The sequence below is a fragment of the Melozone crissalis genome, unplaced genomic scaffold, assembly GCF_028551555.1.
Source record: "Melozone crissalis strain CALT ecotype California unplaced genomic scaffold, PUWL_Pcris_2 ptg000018l_1, whole genome shotgun sequence".
Classification (NCBI taxonomy): Eukaryota; Metazoa; Chordata; class Aves; order Passeriformes; family Passerellidae; genus Melozone; species Melozone crissalis.
The window spans coordinates 36,449,560-36,472,501 of record NW_026535796.1 but is presented as its reverse complement, the minus strand read 5'-3'; the positions used below and the strand labels follow the sequence as shown (position 1 = coordinate 36,472,501).

The 22,942-nt window shown below is 39.5% G+C and overlaps 1 protein-coding gene across 2 annotated transcripts; it reads left to right on the top strand.

Moving 5' to 3' along the window:
• The first annotated feature begins 5,842 nt into the window (after positions 1-5,842).
• On the top strand, positions 5,843-22,631 carry DIO2 (iodothyronine deiodinase 2). 2 transcript variants are annotated; one of them, XM_054276153.1, is made up of 2 exons: positions 5,843-6,549; positions 17,447-22,631. In XM_054276153.1, exons 1-2 carry the CDS (start codon positions 6,328-6,330, stop codon positions 18,062-18,064), a joined length of 840 nt encoding a protein of 279 aa, XP_054132128.1. In that variant the 5' UTR covers positions 5,843-6,327; the 3' UTR covers positions 18,065-22,631. The 2 variants fall into 2 exon arrangements, with proteins under 2 accessions (XP_054132128.1, XP_054132129.1); XM_054276154.1 differs by having other exon boundaries at positions 17,447-18,019.
• Positions 22,632-22,942: the final 311 nt, after the last annotated feature.

Genomic DNA, 22,942 nt, shown 5'->3' with positions numbered 1-22,942 from the left:
TTCTAAAAAGCACACAAATGATAGTAATAGAGTATTGGCAGAACTGAGAGAAGCGAGATTAGGTAGGAAATTAGAATCCAACTGAAAAAAAAAATCAGTTGTCTGATCTGAGACTGAGCATTGATGGTATTTGGATATATGTGGTTACTAATCTTATGCACCTAAGAGGCTATTCTTGTGAGAAAGGTATCAGTGGTTTGCTGGGAAAAAAGAAATGGACCCTTCTCAACTGGAAAAGGTGGGACTGGAGGGCTTTTCTAGAGCTTTGAGCCAAATTACTTGGAAGGGGCTACAAAGCTGATAATAAAATTTTATACATACTCTCCCCCCATCTCCCCCCTCCCAATCTCTCTGGTTTTCAGATGGGTAGGAATGCATTAACATAATAACTCATTGTCAGCTTAGCTGACACACTTAGCTACCAGTATCCTCCTGCATTCTTCTATTTCATGTGGATAGTCATGGCAGAGATGAACTTTAAATTCCAGACACAGCTTTTCTGGGGTATTTGGGAGGTGATTTACAGAACCTACAAACAGATGAAGTTGTTCTCATATTCAAGACATAAAAGTCTCTTTTGCTCTTCTTGTGCATTATTCAGAATATCTGGGCTAATTTTTTTTCTAACAAAACATTCTGATTATCCTTGTTAATGAATCAGCTTTCCTGGTTTTCTTTAAAGAAACTACCTTATATTTTCGGGTGAGAATAGGGTGTTTTGTTTTGTTCTGTTCCAAAATTAAGTCTGACTCAGCCAGGTGTGTTTTAGCATCAGCTTTGTTGAAAAAGGGAGATGATTTTTGTTTTGCATAGAAATTTGATGATCGTTAGTGAAGGGATGTGAGGAATTCTTCTGGTCTCAAATTTGTCACTATTATACAACCACACCCGTAAGTCAATTTTTTCATTGTGCTATCATACAATGAATGCAGGCTCTTAGGAGGTGCCAGACTGACAGCTTTGAAGTTTACAGAACAGGTTTTGCAGAGGCATTAGCAGCTCTCCTTTTGCACTTCGATCTTTCTGAACAACTGCAGCTTGATTAGAAGACAACCTCAGTTACTTCCTGGTGAATCTAGTTATAACTTGCCATCTCTTAGGATATTCTGTTCTTTCTTTATCTAGAAGTGATCCAATTATATGGCTTTTTTCTTCTTCAGTTCATTTGAATGCTGTTCCAGTTTGGCCCCTACTGGATGAAATGACCCCTAATTGTAGCGCTGCTTTGTGGATTGAGTGGGCAGTGATGGTGACTTCCTTCATCTGCTTCAAGGACTTCACTCCAAATTGCTATGGAGAGCTGCTCCTGTGGGCAATTTGCCTTCTTCTTACCTGTACTCAGCCACACTGCAGATAAACTTAAGGAATCAGGTCTCTGGATGTTAAATCAACAGCTCTCACAGCTGCCAGTTTCACAAAATAATCAACTCTCAATTATGCAGCATAATGGCAATGGTAGAATAACCCAAACAAAACAAAACCAAGGCTAATACAAAAGGTAAATAAATTAAGCAGTAAGGATAGATTTAGTGTGCTCACCTTGGAGAGGCTGGTAAGCAAATTCCTGTAGAGAGCAGAGGCAGCTTTAAGCAGTCAGAATGGGGCTGGGCATGAACCATGCCCCATTCAGATGGGGTGATGTGGCCAGGAGTGATGGAGGAAGGTATGGCCTGCAGATCCACACCGTGGATAATCCATTCAGATAGCACTGCAACTTGTGCAAAAACATATAATTCTTTTTTCTTTAAACATATTATTTCTTTTAAGAAAATATGCTGCTGATCCTAATCAAAAAGTGTAAATAGACAGTGAATGCTCAATGGCATTTTAAGTGAGGGAATTGTTGCTGAGAGATGGGTGTGATTTTTCTCTTTGGCAAAGAGAAAATATGCAGGTTTATGAGAGTTACAAATTCTTGTTTGGCTTTAATAAACAAATTTTGCCCAGGGCGGCAAGGCTAAGCTAAGCTTTTCTCTTCCCCATCTCTAGCCATATCACTCTGCAGCTGCACAATTCTCCAGGGATAAGCTCATGGACGCACTAACTAGCCCTGAAACAAAAAGCTTCATTCTTTGGTTTTGGCAGTGAAAGCAGTGAGAAGCAGCACGGCAGGCACACAGGTTGTACTGAATCCTTTGGGATGGTCTCTCCCATGAACCTCCTGGGGGTAGGACCAGAGCAGCAGCCTTGCTTGTCTGTCACTATGAGGTACTCTTCCACAGCTGTGCTGCAACGAGTAAGTGTATACAAAATAGTCTTGCTTCATTGGAGAAAACAAGGCTGAGTAACCAAAATATCAATCAGTCTACTTGGTTTGTGCTCTACTGTCTTGAAACAATGTGATTGAGTGCCACAGTGGCTTTCACAGGTAATTAGGCAACAAGCAAGTAAAAACCAACACAAAGCCCTGAAGATTGTAAAACACAATCTCTGACGTGCAGAAAGCTAGTATGGATGCACTATAAAATGAGATTAGAAGAAGTGGCTTGAGCTGTAGTAATTCCACCTCAAATTTTCTGCAACCAGTTACAGTTATCAAGAGAGTTGCAGTAAGCAAACTTACTAGGGACTCATGTCCTAATCTTCACACTACTGTGGTTGAAACTGGAAAGAAACCTGATGCTATGCATGGTTTCGGTTTTGATGGCACTGATTTTTATAAACATTACAGAATATGAACATCTATACCGATACTGTTGACTTTAGCCACATACAAGGTTTAGTAACAGTAAATGCTTTAATGTTGTTGGCTTTGCTCATTCCACCTTGACAAATTATGGATGATATGTTTAATTTCCCATTACTGAACCTGACTTCTCCTTAGATTACGAGAGGACTTTTATTTTCTTTTGCTGATGAAGAACTGAGGTACATTGTAGGGCTATGCCCAAATTATATATTGGAAGGTATGGCAGAGCAGGTAACTGAAATGAGCTTTAGCTGAACCCTATCTCACTTCTTTCATTTGTAAATTCAAACCTGCCTAATTCTTCCTCATATATAAAATTCATCCAGTTTTCCTTCAAGAAGGAAGTCTTCAAGACTCCAAGGCTCTCTTAATGTCTCAAGGTCTGAAATACATAGTCTTTCTTCCTTGTTTCATGACCATCTGCAGGGAAATAACAACAGACTCTTGACTTCAAAAGTGAGATTGTGCTCTACATATCTGACTTTCACAAAAGATGCAAATAGTGATTTCCCTTGTATTTTTGATGTCGGAAATAAACACAGGAATCAGTTTCAGTCAAGAAGGAGAAAAACTATTAACTACTGTCAAGAAGTAGGGTTAAGGTTTCCATCTCTGTTGAGGGCTGCTGGACTGTACTCGCAAGCTGACTAGAAGCACATTGTGCCCTGCAGAGACAGACTACTTCTGAAGACAGTAATGAGAAAAATGAACTTTTATTTACTCAAAAGATTTATGACTTTATGGTTGTATTAGTGAGTTATCATCCATTTTTTGACTGAAGCTCCCAAACACAATCTGTTGCAGTTCTGTTTAAGTCTGTCCACACGGTCAGCTTTACAGGCAAGCGAGGTGACGCAGTAAATAGGAGCTACCACCAGTGCTCCATGGGCTTCCTGCTCGGCTCCCAACGCACTTCAAAGCTCTGTGGCTGTCTGGTCTCCAGCTGTCTTACAAACAACCTCTTCACCCATGAAGCATGCTGTGGGTAGGGGCAGTTGTTTCACAGGAACCCAGAATACATTGTGTTCCCAGGGTAAGTTCTTGCCTGACTTTACCTCCAGGGAACAGGAAGAGCCTGAGCTGGACTGTCCTCAGAGATGTTTGCAAACTGTTCTCAGAAACAATGGCTGATGATTCATCTGGCACTGTCATCAACGATCTCCAGGCCTGCCGTTTAACAGACCTTCCCAAAATAAAGAAAGGGCACCTTCCCAGACAGAATCATGTATTTTTTTAGTAGTGAATCTACAGAGGAGTAGCTTAGGCTTTAGAGTGCTTGTAATCAAGTGATTACATATGCTTGCCCGAGGTCAGGCAGTGAGCGAGTTTAGCAGCTCTGGGGACCCTTGTTCCTGTCTTGTGCTCACATGACATGAGCACACTGACTCATCCATGTGTGGGGATATATAAATGCCTTCTCATAACGTGTTTTTGCAAGTTTTAGTAATAAAGCCAGATCTGTGAGGCTGCAATCCTTCTATGGCAACAGAACACTGTCATCACCAACATTTGACTTAAAAATAGTTTGAAAAAGGAACTCAGTCTTTTTGTTTGTTTGTTTGTTTGTTTTGTTTATGCTAGTACTGCAGAAGGTCACTGGTTTAATGTGTGCAACCTTTTAAAGTTATTTCTATGAGTAAACATTTGCTGGAAGATATCCTGTCTGGGTGATATCTTTTGAGAATGTCTGAAATTAAGCTACCTAAACAAACTTTGGTGAGGACAAGACGTGGGGTGGCTTTTCTAGAAGTGTACATCCTAGTATAATGACAGGCCAAGTGATATTACAATGTCTGAAAATTAAAGACCCCAGAGTAAGGAAGACTGATGGTGTTTACCTTCTGCATTTGCTAGCAGTGGAAGGATAGTGATGACTGATGAAGAAGATATATTAATGAAGTAAGCTCGTACTCCTCATCAAGGATGACAGTTGACAGAGGGTAGATATCATGCTGGCATCTCTGGGAGTGAAATGTATCCAGGGAGGAGAGCCCAGTAAGCACACAGTGAAGACATCCACTAAACCCCAAACTTATGGATGTCTGCAACAGGAAATTCGACTCGTGAAATATTTACCTAAGGGATTTAGAACCAAGCTAAAAAAACCCCAAACAAACTTGTCTACTATAGCTCCCCAAAAAAATCGTGTGAGAAGAGGACTAAGTATTGGACTAAAAAGGTGACACAAAGAGAAGTGCAAATGAACAAAAGCCTTCAGCATGGGGCTGAAGGGGATCCTTGCAGTTGTTAAAATCCCAATGGCTCTGCCAGAGGAAACTTCTATTTTTTTCTTTACAAGCTTTTGACCAAAAGCTAGTTACCCTAATATTAAATAGGAATATTAAAGTCCTTGAAGCTCAGTTGATTTAACATCATTTAAGGCTAAAGCATATATTTTTTTTAGGTAGGGAACTTTCGCTTCAAAAATCCAAATCCATAACAAAATTATTTTCTCTCTTATCTCCTTCTCTTAAACATCAGTAGATGAAGTCAGTTATAGGTGTTTACTTATGTTACCAAGAAAACAACAAAAAATAATTATACTGGTACTTCAGGCAGGTGGGAGAAAAATGTTACAGAAATGTGCTCTTTCTTGGGATGCATCAACTCACAAAAGCAAAAAGGACAAAGAAAATAAACAAATCATGAGAAAAAACCTATTGATAACAGAAGTCTCTGTTGCTGTGTTACCTTCCATGTCACATGAAAATACTTCTTCCAAAATTTGGAAGTATGTTGTAAGAACATTCAGAAACATATTGGATTTTTTCTTTCTCCTTTTCAAAGCAAAGCAAAGTTCCACCCTTGCTCTCTGTCTCTATTTTTTTCTCCTCTCTCTTAAGGGGAAAAAAAAAAAAGTTTTGAGAATTTCATTTTTTCTATTCACTGCAGCCCTGGCCAAAGTAAAGCCCTCTTTTACATTGACGTCAAGATCTTTACTAAGATTAGGGTTTCATTTCTCTATTGCAGCAATTAGCTAGGGAATGTATAAAAGGCTTCAGGGAAGCAAGCTAGGACTCCAGAGGGGAGAGCACTTTGCACCATAGGCAGATAGCAAAGAGAGAGTGCGAGAGGAGAGGAGGAAGGCAGGAATACAGAGACGCCGAGTGGGAGGGGGGGACGGGGGAGGCTGAGAGGGAAAGAGAGGGAGGGAAGCAGGGAGGAAGGAACAGAAAGTTTATGTACATAAACCTTTTTTTATTAAGCATTGTTGCACCTAGTAGCTAGCTTTACTGACACAGAAATGAGAGGTCTGTTCAGTGCTTAAATATCCGAGGAACAATGGGATAGTGCAGGAAAGTTAACAATTAACAGTCTCAGCTTAAATTTTGTAACTGCAGGGAACTGGAAAAACAGCTGCCTCTCTCTTCAGCAAAATCAGGTCTCCTGGTTAAGAGAAGAATTTTTGTTAACATCTAAATTTCTGAAAAATAAGCAGCTTGCAGTTGAATGAATACCGTGCAGTTATGGTTTTAACCAGCCTGCTCATACTTAACTATCTCTGCTTATTTTAAATAGAGCAGCTGTGAAAGGGGTAATGAGGCTTTTGAAATGCCTTTTGCTTTACTCTTTTAAATGAGGGTACAGAGCAGTAAAGCCAGCTGAAGGTATCCGGCTGAGGAGAAGCAGCGAGGAAGATGGGTCTGCTAAGTGTGGATTTGTTGATCACGCTTCAGATCTTGCCGGTGTTTTTCTCCAATTGCCTCTTTCTCGCGCTCTATGACTCTGTGATCCTCCTGAAGCACATGGTGCTGTTCCTGAGCCGCTCCAAGTCCGGGCGCGGTGAGTGGCGGAGGATGCTGACCTCGGAGGGGCTGCGCTGCGTCTGGAACAGCTTCCTCCTGGACGCCTACAAGCAGGTGAGGAGCCCGGGCTCGGCTGGGGCCAGCATCCCGCTGGGCAGCGGGGAAGGGAAGGGAATGGTGCGGCTGCGAGCTGTCACCTAGCTCGTGTAAGGTCTGATGGAGAGGTATGAGCTGAAAGGAGCGGTGCTTGTAAGTCGGGGTTAAGGATTCGTGAAATTCTATAGCTGCTGAATCCCTGTGCTAGCTCTCTGTGCAGCCTTGGCCATGTCTCTGAGTTTAGGCGTGCCTCAGTTGCCCCAAGAGCGTGAATAATAATCTTCATGTTTTTAAAGTATTTCAAGGTCTTCGTTTAAGAGTAATTGTAAAATACTCTAGGTTTTTCACAGCTGTAGTTTATTATTGCCATGTGAGAGCCTCAGATATTATAAAAAGACTGTATCTTCAGATAGAGCTCTACATAGATGTTAACTGTGTGTTACTAGAGTTGTTTAACCTAGAGTAAAATATAGACATGAACCACTGTCATCACACTGGCATTTTCTATTACTCATATGTTAAACTTTCATATTGAAGAAGGTATCCAAGTAAAACTGTGTACCTTTTTCCTTCAGGAAAGCAGTGATAGAGGGACATGTCAGAGATTAAAAATGAACTTGACTAGCTGTCGGACAGCTGCCTGGTGATTTAAGTTAATGAAGCTAGTAACAGTTATGCAACATGTACTTTTCTTTTCCTTTTAAGATTTCTTACAAACATTACCCAGTGGTACTGCCCAGGTCTCATGAGGTAGCTGGAATTCCCTTTTATAGATTGAAAAGGTGAACCCAAAACCATGAAATTTCTTGCACAGACCACCCAGTTAGTAAGTAGAACTGGATTCAGAGCTCTGTGGCTTTCAAAACAGTACTTAGTCTGTTAATTTGTTGTCTTATTTAGACCATCTAATTTAACATACTCCATATGATGTCACAGGGGTCCTGTCCAAATGATACTCTTCTGAAATATTTCTTTTTGTATTGCCTTCCCCCCCAATTTGCTTTCACACCTCTACAATAGCCTTTGTGTTTGCTCTTATCTAAAAATGTGAAGAGCTGGTAATGCTGGTGTTTGCTGGCTTTGTGATATGGAATACCATCTGCTTAGCCTGAAACTCAAGCCATGGGGACATTAATTTTCAGTGTAAGACAAATAGAAATAACTTTAGCTTTTGCCAAATGGGTCAACCTCTTACAGCAACCCAGGAATCATCCAGCTGGCTACCCAAATAAAATAATGCTGAATGAAGCCCACTATTCTCCTAGCCCTTCTAGTCTTTGTTTTTATTCTCTTCATAGACATTAAGTAAGTACATTTTACAGTGGCCTTGTTAAATGGGTCACTGAACACAATTGTTTCCATTTACAGGCAAGGCAAGGCAGGACAGTTAGCACATGGCTTGGTCAAGGCTCCAGTGGAAGTTGGTAGCACAACTCTTCAACAGTCAAGTTCTGAGTTCCCATATTTGCAACCCATATGTGGCCTGGCATCTGGAGAAGTTGTGAAGCTGTAGGAAACTTCATATCCATGATATATTTTCAATCTCTTTTTGCTTAAATTGCACACAATTATTTAAAATCAAGATATTGCATGCCTTTCTGTAGTCTCCAAAGTCATGCTTTGCCTTTCTTTCAGTATCATGATGTTAAACACAGGAGTGACAGGTATGGTGACTCTGCTATTTTTGGTGCTGGCAGTGAAACTCATACCTTGAACTTTGGTAACTTTATTCTCTCCCTTATCAGGATTAAATCACCTGGCTTGTTCAGGTCGATCAGGCCATAAGGTTCCAAGAATAAACCCTGTGCCTCAATGAACTCAGCAGAAAAATGCAAATAAACACGAACAAATTTTATCACCTTGTTCCAAAAAGAGGAAAAAGTCCATTCATGGCAGCTGTCCTTAAGAACAAATGAATTGACTAACAATTCATGGAAAGACTATTTTGCTTCATAAAATTATGGGCCATAAGGACAGAATATCATTGGAAACTCTTGATTGTCACAGAAAGATAGTTAAGTATAAAAATCAAATTGTAAAGGGGACAAAATAAACTGAGGAGCAATATTGGAAGAAGACTCATCACCTCTACAATAGATGACAATCTTTTGCTGCTTCTGTAAGGAAGAAATAGAAAAAAAAGTCTCATCTGAAAGTTGTACTAGTAGATTTGAAAAAGATTGAAACACATTCTCCTTTGTAACATATTTTAAAAAACATGAGAAATAGTGAAATATATCAAAGAATGTCCTACAAGTCAATTTTTTCCTTAAATCACCCTTTTCTAAATCATGAATAGAATTACCCTGTTGTGATATCTTACTCTGAGACAACAAGTGAGAAATTAAAATGTTATGGAATCAGGGTACTATACAGCATGGCAAAACATAGCTGATAACATACCCATGATTGCTTGCTGCTCCAATTTACCAGCTGAAGCCAGGTATTAGTAAATTACTTTAAAAAGTACTTGAACTCATTTCACTGAGCAGTAATTATGAGAAAATCACCATTTTTCATGTAGAATAACAGAATAGCAGAGGTCTGAGATAACCAGAGCCAGACTGCCAGTTAGCAGGAGACTAGATCAAAGAAGCAACTGTACTCAGTTTTACTGTGTTTTGTGTCACACAGAAGTCTTCCTGAGTACATTTCATTACGTTTTCCACAAAATTACTTTTACTTGTTGTAGAATTTCTATTCAAAGAAAAATTTATGGGAAGCTATTCCAGAAAAATACTGTAAGTAGACACTACATTCTGAATTAAGGTAAACTTATTATAAGAAAGTACCTTTGCCTCAAAAGCATGTGTTGTCCAAGAATTCTTTTTTTTTTCAAGGTTATTGTGTAGAAGATATGATCTTGTAATGGTTAGGATATATTTCAAGGAAGCTATTCTGATTTATTTTCTTATTGTCTAGAAAACCTTATTAATATCTCATCCAAATGTCAACTTTTTTTTGGCTTTTTGTTGTTATTAAGTATTATTGCACAAAATTTCTTGGTGAGGGCAATTATTTCATAGGCAAGATTACCTAGCCGCAGTTGAAGATTTTAACATCATCAGTGGGAAAACAATACAAAGTTTGTTGTACTGTATGTAGAGTATATTCAGTCTTCTTTTCTATTGGAACATTCTGTATGACTGGTTTTCTCCACAGTTTAAAGTCCTATTGGAATTAAAGGAATTGTTTTTTTGTTTCTTTTGATTTTTAATGTAAATGTTACTAATGAATAATATATTTCTTTTTACTTCCTTAGCTCTGAGTTCAATATCTGTCAGACTCAGTGTTGATATTATCTGCACTGCACCAGCTTTGTGATTTATAGACCATCCTCCTATTATTTTCCAAGAGGCAAGTGTGTCTTACATTACAAGGGAGTCTTTAGGACCAAACTAATCATCATAACAGAGATAAACAGAGGTCGTAGTCAAGTTAGATTAATTTTCTGTAATTGAAAGAGTGCAAATGTTTTAAATATTATTTTTCTATATATGTGTGTGTGTAGGTATTTACAATTTCATATGTTTGCCTGTATAAAGATCTATATATACACCTCTTTTCTCTCTATATGTACATACATATATGTATAAAGAGGCAAAAGTACACATATGTAAGTATACATTTCCAGGAGTCAGTCCCTCTCATGTCTCCCTATGTGAATACACATATATATGTGTGCCTGTACACATACATACAGATATAAATGCAGCCAGGGCTATTGATGAGAGAGAAAAACCAAGACCTTTTGGGAGGGTGTTAGTGTAACCATGATTTACATAGGCCATTTCTACAAATGCCAGGGAGGTATTTGTTCCAGCTTAAAGCATGTATACTGAATGTATAATCACACATCTGCAAAAATCCAAAGAAAAAGCTGGGGAAGTTTTGAAAAAAAAATTTAAAAGCCTTTTTTACCTGCTAAGTTCTGTGCCTTATTTAGTAGTGGGATGAATCTGTTTTCTAAGATACCAAAGGTGAGAAATTGTTATCTTAAAATGCTTTTAAAATAGGTTAGGAAGTGGTTGTACCCATTAGAGATGCCCTGCTCAGTGGTGAGCCCTTCTGCTGGAAGCTTTTCCAGTGCCAGATATGAGCTCTGTGTTTCAGCAAGGCAGAGCTATCATTCATGGTCTCCAGTAGAAGGCTTTAATGCTATCCTTGAGGAAATCATCCCTCTTCTCCACCTCAGTGTAGGGTAGCTGTAGGGAAGGCCTTAATGGCCTTTCCCTGCAGCAGCCCAGTATTCAGGAATGCTGTGGTGTACCCACGGGGGCAACGTGCAGATGCACACGCACAGCGATGTGTGTACTGTGCGTCATGGGCCTCAGAGGGATGCTGGTACCTCAGTGATGGGTGGTGGTGGGTGTGTGTGTACTTGTACAGCTTTTACTGTCTCTAGAATGGGCCAGCAGCAAGCTCTGGCATGACGGTCCCAGCGCAGGGAACGGCTGGCACAGGATCCCAGGCTCATGGCGTGGACCCAGCTCTGGATGTAGCAGCAAGCAGAGTGGTTCAGTAAACACCCAGTGAGATTTTTCCTGGGTTTTCACACAGGCAGTTAAATTACCTTTGGCTGCTTTTTCCTGCCTGGTAGGTAGATGATCTAAAATAAATCAGAATGCAAAGCAAAACAGTCCCAAACCTTACATGTTAAATGCATGCTGAGCCATCAGCATCATCACAAAGGTATATGTGAAAGTAATATAAAAGCATGGTCCTCTACCTGCTCTTCGGCTGTCCAGTAACTCTTTGCTTTTTGGGGAAATGTTTTAAAGGTTGAAACAAAGACACAAAGTTCATACTTACTATTTGTATTTATTTTGTCTGGCAAGGTAAAGGTGTCTCTCCCTGCATTTGACAGTGATGAAGGGAATCCGTGAAAAAAAAGTCTGTTGTATAATTTCAAGGTTTAGAACTAGACATTGTGTAGTATTAAAATATTTTATTGGTTTTAATAAGTTCAACTTTAGCAGAATTGTTTTCATTGACATTTGCAAATGAAAACAATCTTGAAAGAAGTGAGAAAAACAAAACTGAACCAAACTACAATTAAAATTTCTCCTGCAAAGATGGGAATGTAAATTCAACAGGATTTGGTCTTGAAATTGTAATTATTATTAAAAGTTTCTCATTATTACTAATATATAATCACGTTTGTTGCAGTTGTGTGTGAGGACCAACTTAGGCCAGGGGCCCATGGTACTAGGCAATCTCCCAACAAGAGGAGCAGACAGTTGGTCCCATGGAACTTAAGAGTTCAAACATTCAAAACAGACAAAGAGCAGGAAAAGGAATATGAGGACTTTAAACCCACATGGGCTCTTATCCCATTTCATTTTCAGATCTAAATTCAGTTCTTCCACATCTCTTTGCACTGTTCCATTTTCACCCTTATGTGTGAAAAAATGACTGTAAGGAGTGCTAGCCCTGTTGTCAAAGCTCTGTGAAAACCCCTTTTTGCTGTGATAGACTCAAAAAAATAGCTAGTGGGCACTATTCAAGAAGAGGATCATACACGGTTCTTGAGTGCTGGCTCTACCTCTCTGTCAAAACCACCACTGTGTATTCATACTCATAAAGCTGAGTAAACAAAAAAAAGTAAAAAACTATCATCCGAATTAATATCAAATTCCCTTCACATGCTGAGTAACAAAATCTGGTGAAGGCCTCTGTCACATGAAGTCAGATCCTTGTGGCCACGGTGTAGTTGGCCATGCTCTCATCTTGAGGGAAGCACAAAGCCCTTAAGAAGCTTGCTCTTGGCTCCTCAATCACAGCAACTAAAATTAACTGTGAGAGCACAAGGCAAAAGGCTCCTTTATGCTTTCCTTGTGCCATGCATACTCATTTGTGGGACTGGTGGCTTTTAAATGGAGAGAGCAACATTTGACTAGTTATTTTTATCTGGACTGTGCCTGGTTTGTTTGCCTCCCACTTCTCTTCGTCAGCTCCACATACCTGATCCTAAATGAAAGACTCTGGGAAAGCCTGAGCCATTTCTGGTCTCTGCTCTCCAATTCGAGTAATTCAAGTTGCCACCTTCCCAAGACAAATGTCGAACTTCTGCACCCCTACTCTACTCCAGACAACTGTCTTCTGTGATTTTGTCAACTGCACAGCTTTGGGTCATGAAATAAGGAAAACAAAACTAATAGTTTGTAGAGTTTGCCAGCCAAAGTCAAATTATGATTTGGATGAAGCTATACCTAGCTGAATGGGATCAAATCAAAGCAGAGAATTAAAAAAATGCTAAAGGCTGCAGGGATTCAGTTCATTACCAGTCATTGTACTCTAGTCCCAAACACAACATGTCCATATTCAAATGACTAATATCATAAACTGTTAATTGTCTGGCAGCATGTTTTTTTTTAGGGGGTTGACACAACCTGATGAGTCTGCCAAACTGTATGAAAATCTCTGATGCAGGGAATTTAAGCTGTATTCTGGTGCACAGGATCCCAGGAAGGTTATGCTGAAGTTGATAAAAGCAAAACAGGTAAAAACAAAAGGCAAATGAGGAGACAGTGTTTTGTCTGTGGGGCTTTACCTAGTTCTTATGGAAAATGTACTACAAATTTAGCAGTATGTGCTATTTCTAGCTTGCAGTTTATGAATAAGGCTTTCTCTCCTGCTCCTAAGTCTCTTTCATTTTGCAGGCTGTGTGCTAAAACATCAGCAATCTTGTTTTCTTTTCACTTTGCACGCAGACTGAGAACAGGCTGTCAGGCAAGCACAAAATTCTCATAAACGATGCGAGTCACTGCTTTGGTGTAGCTGCCTGCCCCTGCTGATGGCAGGGCTGGCTCGGGCAGATTTGGTTGGCCTACCTTGCGTGTCCCAAGCAGGCTGTGTGGGAGGGGATGCTGCGTGCTGCTCGGTTGCTGCCTCATTCAGAAGGCTGGCACCAAATGGCCAAATATTCACGCACAAAAGTACGTGATTATGGAAATGCTGGATTGCGTGTGAGGGGAATTCTGCTGGTTTGTTTCTCAGAATTTATATTTTGCCTGCCTTTGTGTAGGATTTCAAAAGCAGTTTGGCTGAATACACGAGTGTTTTTGTTTGTTTTCTCATTGCGTTGATTTTCTTTTCCAAGAGCTATTTTTTCTTTCAATAAATAACAACAAAGAAGATGGCCAAGGCCTACAATGCAGATGATCAGCAAGGATGGTATTGTCATCCTGTGTCAATCGGTTCAGGGTCTGGTGAAATAAACAGTCCCTTGGGAACGTCAGTGCTTCATCAAGACCAATTAGTGGATCTGCCGCTGCTGCTTATGTTTAAGCATTAACGACTGGGCAGGGCTGCTTTTTGGAGTGCCTGACACTGGCATGGAACAAGGCACCGACCTAATTACTTCTCTACAAGAGCAGAAAATGCCTCATGAATGCCTGCTTGGCAAGGATGTCTCATTAAGGGGAAAAACCCAACACAAGCACTCCTAGAAACAAAAATTAAAATTATAGGTAACCTGCGGCCATGAGACTTCCTTCATGGCTGTGGGAAATGAAGAGAAACTGCTGTAAGGTGATGTATAGATGGATAAAGGCTTCTTTGTACTTTATTTCCTAACTACATCTATTTTTATAGTCCATAAGGAGTATGAGAGGCAGAATGCAAACTTGTATTGTTGAAGAACTGAAAATATATTGCCATCTTTGGTATCAATTTTAAATAGGGCTTGAAGGGCATTCCCATGTTGGTGTTTGTTGGAAGTTGTTTTATTAGTCTATTTCTTCAGGGTTTGCAAACTGGCCTAGGAAATTAAAGGGTTTGCTAGACCTGAGTGAGGAATTGGTAATGAGCTTATGATATATAGCCTCTCTTTCTGCTTAAAATGATCAAGAGGCAAACTGTGGTTTCCCAGTTCAAGAGTGGTGGCTAGATATTTTCAGTCACGACATTTTGTTAAAATAAAACCTGAAGAGTAAGTAGAAACAACTGTTCAGATGTTTCTTTGGTCCTCAGCAGCTCTGATCCTTCCTGAATTATAGGTGCTTCTTTTTACCATTATTTTTTCTTCTCCTCTGAAGAGTGAGAGCGAATACAAGAAATTAGGTGTGTTGTTTAATTGTGATTTGTGAGAAAAATTACATGTCATTACTTCTTTTCTTTGACTGGATGAGAAAACACTCTTAAATACTGAAGCCCACTATTCATACAGGGGGTTCGGTGAAGCACAGGTACTTACTCACCAGGCTTTGCCAAAAAGTTACATTTTCAGCAAGATATCTCTGAAAAAGTGTGTATGGTAGTTCAGCAGCAGTTAAGCTTTCTAGGTGAAGAGGGATCTAGTGTTTGTGTAGATATGCATGTGTTGTGTTTCTTGAGATGTCCCTTCTTTTGGTAGCCACCAATTTATCACAAATTGCTGAATTGTTTAGTTGGCCTCTGGATGGAATGCAGCTCTCAGGGTGATTATATGGGTGCCACATGATCTTGACCTGTGTATTTCTTTGTTCAAGTGCAGTCTTTTAACTCACTCCTGCTTTATCTAGCTTACGTCACAGAATGGCAGAGAGAAATTATCAACAGTGGAACAGAAGACTATGTGCTAAAGTGCAGGTAGCCTTAAATGCTGTAAGATGCTTAATGCTACTTCTTAGATGCAAGAGCCTGAGTCTCTGAGCCTGCCTCTCCAGACAGATAATTTCTTCTCAGAAACTGGGATATAGTTATTTTCCTTCTTTGAGTTCAGTGGATAGTACACTCATACATCAGGTCCTAAACTCAGCTGTTTCAAGCTGTTTTCAAAATCAAAGCATAAAGCTTTTTTTAAACTATTACCAGTGCTCTAGTAGAGAGTAATGCTGCAGATGGATGTTTACAGGGATGGGGCCAAAAGGTAGCTTTGCTTTTCCAGAGCATCCTTGTTTGTCTTGACTGTGCTACAGCTGCATATCCTCTGCTTCCAGTGGCATGATCACCACATACTTGGCCTGGAGAGATTTGTGGGTCTCAGGCCATCTTTTCTTCTGTGGTTCTCTTCATTGCTCATCTCTGAGTGAGAATGGTGGCATGGTTGTGTTTCAATTTGCCCTATCAAAAAGAGTGAAAATAATGCTCCTAATCCTGTGCCAACATTTTCATATAGCTGTAAAGTCTGGAAGCATTAATGACTGTGCCTTACAAACTTTTCTTTGATTAGACTCTTGCTTCTGTTGTTTTTCTGATGAAACAGTGCAGAGCCATGACTAACTGCAGTTTTGTTCAAGATAGTCAGGTTTCTGAGGGAGAAATGGAGGATCCAATATCAGCAATCTAATTGCTTTTGGATCTCTGTTCAGCAGCAACTGCATGAGTTCAGTATTCAGCTATTCACTCAGCTTCTTACTGCATCTGACTCCTGTACTGCATCTGATACCCTATAAAGCAATCTAAAATAGAAATGCACCAAAAATCAGTTATTTATTCAGTCTTTACACAGTTCTCATCTGTAGACTTTAATTGCAGTGTAGCTTCAGAAATAAATACATAAAATGTTACAGACTTTGGCCCTGTGTGTTTCATTCAAAGCAACAATTCTGAACTTAATCAAATAGTCAGTGGGCAGAGAAAGAAAGACTTAGGAAAATACAAAAGGATCATTGCATTGCTGTACTAGAGGCTGATGTTAAAGACAGAGACATAGGAATTTCTGAGGCAGAGCTCATTAGAAATTAATTGCATTATGCAATAATGTTTAGTGGTTGTATAGTAGTTATCAGCTGAGGATCTTGGAGACCTCTGCAGGCTCCACCTTATTCTGTGATTCCCTCCTGTGAGTTGCTTTTATTCTGTCTTTTGTTCTATAGACATGCAAACAGAAATGGTCAGGCAAAATGACCTTTCCACCACTGCCTGCTGGGTCTGAGTTAGATCTGAAGTTGGAGCTGAGAACAGTTAATTTTCACCTCATCCTACTTCAGCCATGATATAATCTTTCCCTTTTTCCTGCTGTTTTTCCCCCCAGTCATCTTGTACAGAAACATTGCAGTAGAAGGAAATGTGTCACTCAATCACTGATGAAATTACCGCAAAGGGGTTAGAAGAAATTTTAGAGAGCACAATCTCGAATGATTCACTGTCAAAGCAGCGCATATATTAAGTGGGCATTTGCAGAGATCTCTTGTGTTTGGTACTCTTGAGTATTTTCATTCTTGGACTGCAGGAGGAAAGAGAATACACTAAGCTGCAAATCTGTCAAAATTGAGAGGCACTGTTTATGTTCTGAAAATCAGGAGTATAACACAGAATGATTTTTGAGAATTGGAAAAATGGCTTGAACTGCAGGCTGTGGGCTGAAAAGGGACCTAGGCTTTATAACACCTTACTAGCTAATCTCTAATCAACAGGCTACTCTTTTTTCAAAACAATCATGGTGTCTCATAAAAGGCAAACATCTAAAATATATAAACAGGCGTAGTCTGCGAGCTACTTCACTATACAAAGTAGTTGTCTGATTACACTGAAAATTAGTGAAAACACTGTTAAAGTTTTGAATAGTGAACTTCAAGGATGATGTGAACCAAGAGGAGAGAGCTCATGGAGAATGACAGTGGAAAAAATCCTAGGTGTCACAGAGGAAAGTTAGAAGAAATTTGAGGTAATCTGTCTGAAAGCAAATACAAGTCTCCTAATACGTAAGGGTGGACAGGACCAAGTATGTAGTGGACAGGACAGACCTCTTATTAAATTTTCTAAGATTAATGAAGTAGCATATTTGTCAGAAATGCCGCATTTTCATGAACTGTGAATGCAGGTGGACAAGATGACTGTTTTGGAGCTGCTGCTTTTGATGATTTTCTCTGCCCCCATGTGACTCATTAGGTGTACTCTGAACACGTGACCATTTGAGGAGAGTAGTCATAAGGACACTGCGCAAGCAGGTCACACTAACTTGCCATGTTTTAATTTGTTCTGCCATCAGGTCAAACTGGGAGGAGAAGCCCCAAACTCCAGTGTAATCCACATAGCCAAGGGCGGTGATGACAGCAGTGGCAGCTGGAAGAATGTTGGTGGCAAGTGTGGAACCAAATGCCACCTTCTGGACTTTGCCAACTCAGAGCGGCCACTGGTGGTCAACTTTGGCTCAGCTACCTGACCCCCGTTCACAAGCCAGCTGTCAGCCTTCAGCAAGCTGGTGGAGGAGTTCTCTGGTGTGGCTGACTTTCTGTTGGTCTACATCGATGAAGCTCACCCATCAGATGGCTGGGCTGCGCCTGGAATCTCTCCCTCTTCATTTGAAGTTAAGAAACACAAAAGCCAGGAAGAGAGATGTGCAGCTGCTCACCAGCTCCTAGAGCACTTTTCCTTGCCACCTCAGTGCCAAGTGGTGGCTGACTGCATGGACAACAATGCCAATGTGGCCTACGGGGTTTCATTTGAGCGAGTATGCATTGTGCAGAGACAAAAAATTGCCTACCTGGGGGGCAAAGGCCCCTTTTTCTACAACCTTCAAGAGGTCCGGCTTTGGCTGGAGCAAAACTCCAGCAAAAGATGAAATCCATTCTCCACAGGAGTTAGGTCAACTGGTGTGTCCCTTTAAGGTGACGCAAAAGGGAAAAAAAAAAGAAAACATGCTAGTTTGAATGAAATCTTTCAGATGATTGCAGGAGAACACATTTGATAGCAATGTCAAGTGAATGTTAACTAGGAAAAGAAAATAAAACAAAAATCTAGCTCCACAGAAACATTGTCAAGTGAAAAAAAATTGCACTCCTGTTCTTGCTATGGCACAGAAGAGGTGAACAGGCTTCTCCAAAAAGGTGCTGCTGGCAAGCAGGTAGGGTGGTTAGGTAAGACCTGTTTCCCAGAAGCCCCAGTCCTGGGGTGAGGCACAGAAAGCATTTCTGCTTGGAAGGCATTCCATGGAAGGGCAATGCTGTACATTTCATCAGAAACGCATCTTTACCCCCTGTGGCCAATGCAAGGAGCCGGAGAGGAGCAGGGGTTTTGCAATTGCTTTGCATACAAACGCAGTGCAGTGCAGCGCAGCGATTTTCCTATCTTGGTAGAACATTTATTGTTCAGAGACTGCAGGAACCACATGCAGACTGGCACAGGCAGACTGGCTGCTCAGAGCAAGATGAACCTTTGTCTGCTGGTATTTGTGCTCTCTGTGGACACCTCTGCACAGCATATTAACTATGTAATGCTACCTTACATGTTTGTATCCAGTGTGCAGGCCTGTGCCTGCTGAGAAAGGTGTTAAAATCTATGGAGTTGGACCAAAAAGACAAAGGTGATCAAATAAGCCCATTACCATCTGAAAACTGAAATATCTGGAGTAATTATAACACAACATTGAGAATCATCTAGAGCATGCGTCATGAGACAAAACTCAGCTGATGCCAACCAAACCTTTGGTTCTGAGAGCTGACAACACACATTTATCAATGTTCTTTGGTTCTCATCTCTGTTTCTTTACCCACCTCCACCTCTTTCTGTATAGCAATAGGGTTAAGGTAATTTCACTTTTAGCTTTTAAAAAAAATAACTTATTTCTCTCTCTTTTTTTTTTTTTAATGTGACCTTGCAGGTATATTTTGGGGACAGGAGAACTTATGCACAGTTTTACCTCATTGGAATGGAAACCTATCCTGTCATTTACCCCGTTAAATGTAGTCATGCTGCCTTTTACTGTCGTAGATACCTGAACCTTGTTTATATCTATGTTAATCTGAAAGTTAAGTTGTTTGCAGCCTTAGAATTGATTGGCTGCAGTTCTGCTACTGGATGAGCTGATAGTCAGTTTTGCTCATGTTCTTGAAAACCTTCCCAGAAGAGAAACAGGGAGGACAAACAGTTTGAATTAATGTAAGTGTAGAAGATGGCAGAATTTTCATATGAATTCATATGATTGTGTTGTCGAAAGAGATACTGTGAACTTGGGGTACACATTAAGTTTAGGTATTTCTAAACTTTATTTAATCAAACCTGATGAAGAGGCAGATTTACAATGAGCTAACCTATTAGAGCTGATGAATGAAAACCCATATGGAGATGGACTATCCAAGTTTTCTCTCATCTTTGGCAGAAACATGAAACAGATAAACAGAATAAGTGGCAAAAATCAAATTAGTTCTTAATTTCTCATCCTGCCCAGCATCAGGAATATGATGTGTTGATGCTGATATAGGAAAGAATGGAAAATACATAAGTGTGTTAATTTTCACAATGCCCATTAATATTGTGTATTTCCTCTAGCTTAGCTGTTGGTCAACTTAGCCAATGTAGGAGGAATTCGGAAATGTGTTTTCAAGCACAGATCTGAAATAATGACAGTAACATGGGTAATTTCTCCCGTACTCATGTTCATGCTTCCCATTCTTCTCACATTTTCCTCCACACTGTTAGACACAGATACACATGCACTTACACAGCTGGTAATGTGCATTGGAGAAGGGTGTAAAGCATAGTTGTCAAATCTAGTGAGCCCCACTTCTCGGAAGGCCTGTGTCCCTCTGTGTGTGCATTTATATATGCAGCCACATGTATATAACACATTTTTATGTATGTGTATATATGTGTGTTTGCACATAAAAATGATGTCTAAGACCACTAATAATCATTATCCTGTCCTACCATTCATTAATGTTACTGCAAATCATTGCTCAATGCAGAAGACTGTTACAGATCCTCATGACTAATTGGGATATATAACTGAATTTTAAAAACTTGTTATCATAGAAACAGTAACATAGCCAAACTACATGGTTTATTTAATCCAGTGTCTTACCTCTGACTGTATCAGATGCTTCAGGGGAAGGTGCAATAATTTTTAACTTAGAGAATTTTTATTAGCTTCAGCCCATATTGTTTTTGCCTCGTCTGAAGTGACTGTTGATGTCTCATCACCCCTCATGAGAGGCTGTTTCTGGGTATTAAGATTTAAATATTTTGTGAGGTGGAGATTGATAAAATAAAAAAAAAATCCCTTTTACGTTCAAAGAAAACCAAATGAAAACAGATTTTTTTTCTTTCATATTTAAATAGGCTACTTTTCGATGTCATTCTCATCTCTTGCTGTTATATGCGAAACCACTAAACGTAAGCGATCCCAACTTTTCTTCTGTACATTCGTCATTATATAATCTATATAGAAATTTGCATACTTTTTGTTTGTTTAAGACAAACAATAACTCATATTCTTATACAGATTCATACTCTTTCCTTGTCTCTGAATCTCTTCTAGTTTTGCTACATTGTCCTTTTACTCAGGTGTGTAAAGATGTAGACATTAATCCAAGTGAAAATCTGTATTGATATACCTAGCATAGCAACTTTTCCTTATTATATCCTATTCTTCAGTCAGCTGAAACTTTTCTAATGCACGGCAACTCCATAGCCATTGTAAAACTTAAACTAGTAAGTCTTTTCTTCTTTTCCTCATTACACTGTTGAAGTCTGAACTGTTTATATGGGAAAGGCTAGCCAATTGTTTAACACAGCTGTTGAAACATACCTTTAGTTCAGAGGAAAGAGTCGGAATTAGTAATTCAGTTTGTTAATACCCATTTGTGTATCTAAAGTTACAATTATTTTTCAAGTCCATTCTCTCCTTTTTCCATTATTTTGTTTTGTAATTCATAGATGCCTCTTCATCATGTAGTATACAGGAATTATAAAATTGGCTTCTGTAAATGGGAAAAACACATTGATTTTCCACAAACAAAAATACACAATAACTTCATTTTTTATTGGTAACATGTATGCTTGTCCTGCCTAAAATTTAAAGATATTCCAGCCTCACTGATTATCAAGGCAGAAATACATTTTGCAAAATCTTGGCTTTCCCCAGAATCTTCTGGTCAGAAAGCAGGGCTTTCTTCAAAGTGAAAAGGGCATAAAGGAAAAAAATGGAAAGGTGTTTTCTAGGAGGCTGACAGAAACCTAATGCCTTATTTTATTTTTTTTTTTTTACAAAATTAAAACATTGTATTGAAAAGGTTTAAATGAAACGTCATCCCCAATTGATAATAAAAGTGTCCTTATGTCACATACCCAAAATTATTGTAACAGTTGCTTTGGGTCCAGGTAGAGGTTTTACTACTTTGCTAGCCTTGTCTAGTCTGCTGTGAGACTGGATTTGCTTCTGTCTCATTCTCACTGTGTCAGGGCACTATACCATATTACTTGAGGTGCTCCAGTGTGACATACATGTTGAGCAACAGCTCTGAAAGCATTCTGGAAGGCTACTGTATATAATAGAGACCCCAATACTGTGTCTCAACATTAGTATGGGAAACTTCCAGCATTTTTCATTTTGAGTAACGTAAAGCAATTCTGGGCTATCATTCTACATTGTTCTGTGCTTAGCATCTGTATTTAGCACTGTATAAAAGGAATGTAAAACATTTTGTGCAGATGAGGAACTATAGCATTTTGCTCTTTCCTTGTGTAGACAATGACATAAATTTAAGGCAGCAGGAAAACATGCCCCATGTCTATTAAAAATAAGAAAATATATATGAAATATGTTGTTGAACATCTTTCTGAACACTCTGAAAAACAAAATGCAGTGATTTTTAGGAAGGTGATCTTGGTGGGGAAACCTACAATAATTTTCAAAAAGGTATTTGTGCTATGCATCCAGGTGTGTGCAGAGGGAAGTTATGTTTCTGCATGCGTAAAAGTGGCTTTTCTGTGATGTGGAGTATAGATTTAAGAGTTTTTAAGACTTTCATTCAGTACTATAACCAAAGCAATAAGAGGAGTCAGGTAGGGAATATTGGCCAGTTTTGTACAACTCGACACCATGTCTGTGACAAATCTGTAATCAGTTGGGCCCAACTTGGAGTCTTCAGCGAAGAGGGATTAGGGTGAGACAGGGGAGGCTTGTGTGCTCATGAAGATGGCTAACAAAAGAGTGATTAACTCAGTTAGCTTTCAGATGCCCTCACACTGGCTTTGCCCTGTGCACCTCAGTGTGGCTGTATTTGAAAGAGAAGTCTCTTTGGGCCTGTCAATAAGATCGCCGTGGTGTAGGTGCCTGTGTGTACTATGTGTGTGTCATTGTTTAAATGTCAGAAATACACTGCAGGAGAGCCAGCAAAATTTTGTTACAATATGGTGCTCCATGAAATGTGCTTTCTAGATTTGTTTTTCTTGTATTATAATAAATGATAATGGAAAATATACCTCTTCTGTGTTTTATTCTGACTGCTAATACACCGTGGAATCTTGACATTTGACCAAGGAAACTTAGACCTATATTTATTCCAAAAGGTTGTGCCACCCTGATTAGACCCTAAGCAATGCAAGCAAAGTTCCTCATAAGTGGTGGAGCTAATTTACTATCTGACTACTCTCAACTTTTAAGAAAAGTAAAGGGGACGGAAACAGAGAACTACAAGGACAGTAGTTGAATATGCACAGAATTGCAGTGTTCAAAAAAAAAAGTGCTTGAAGAAAGCTTGCCAAG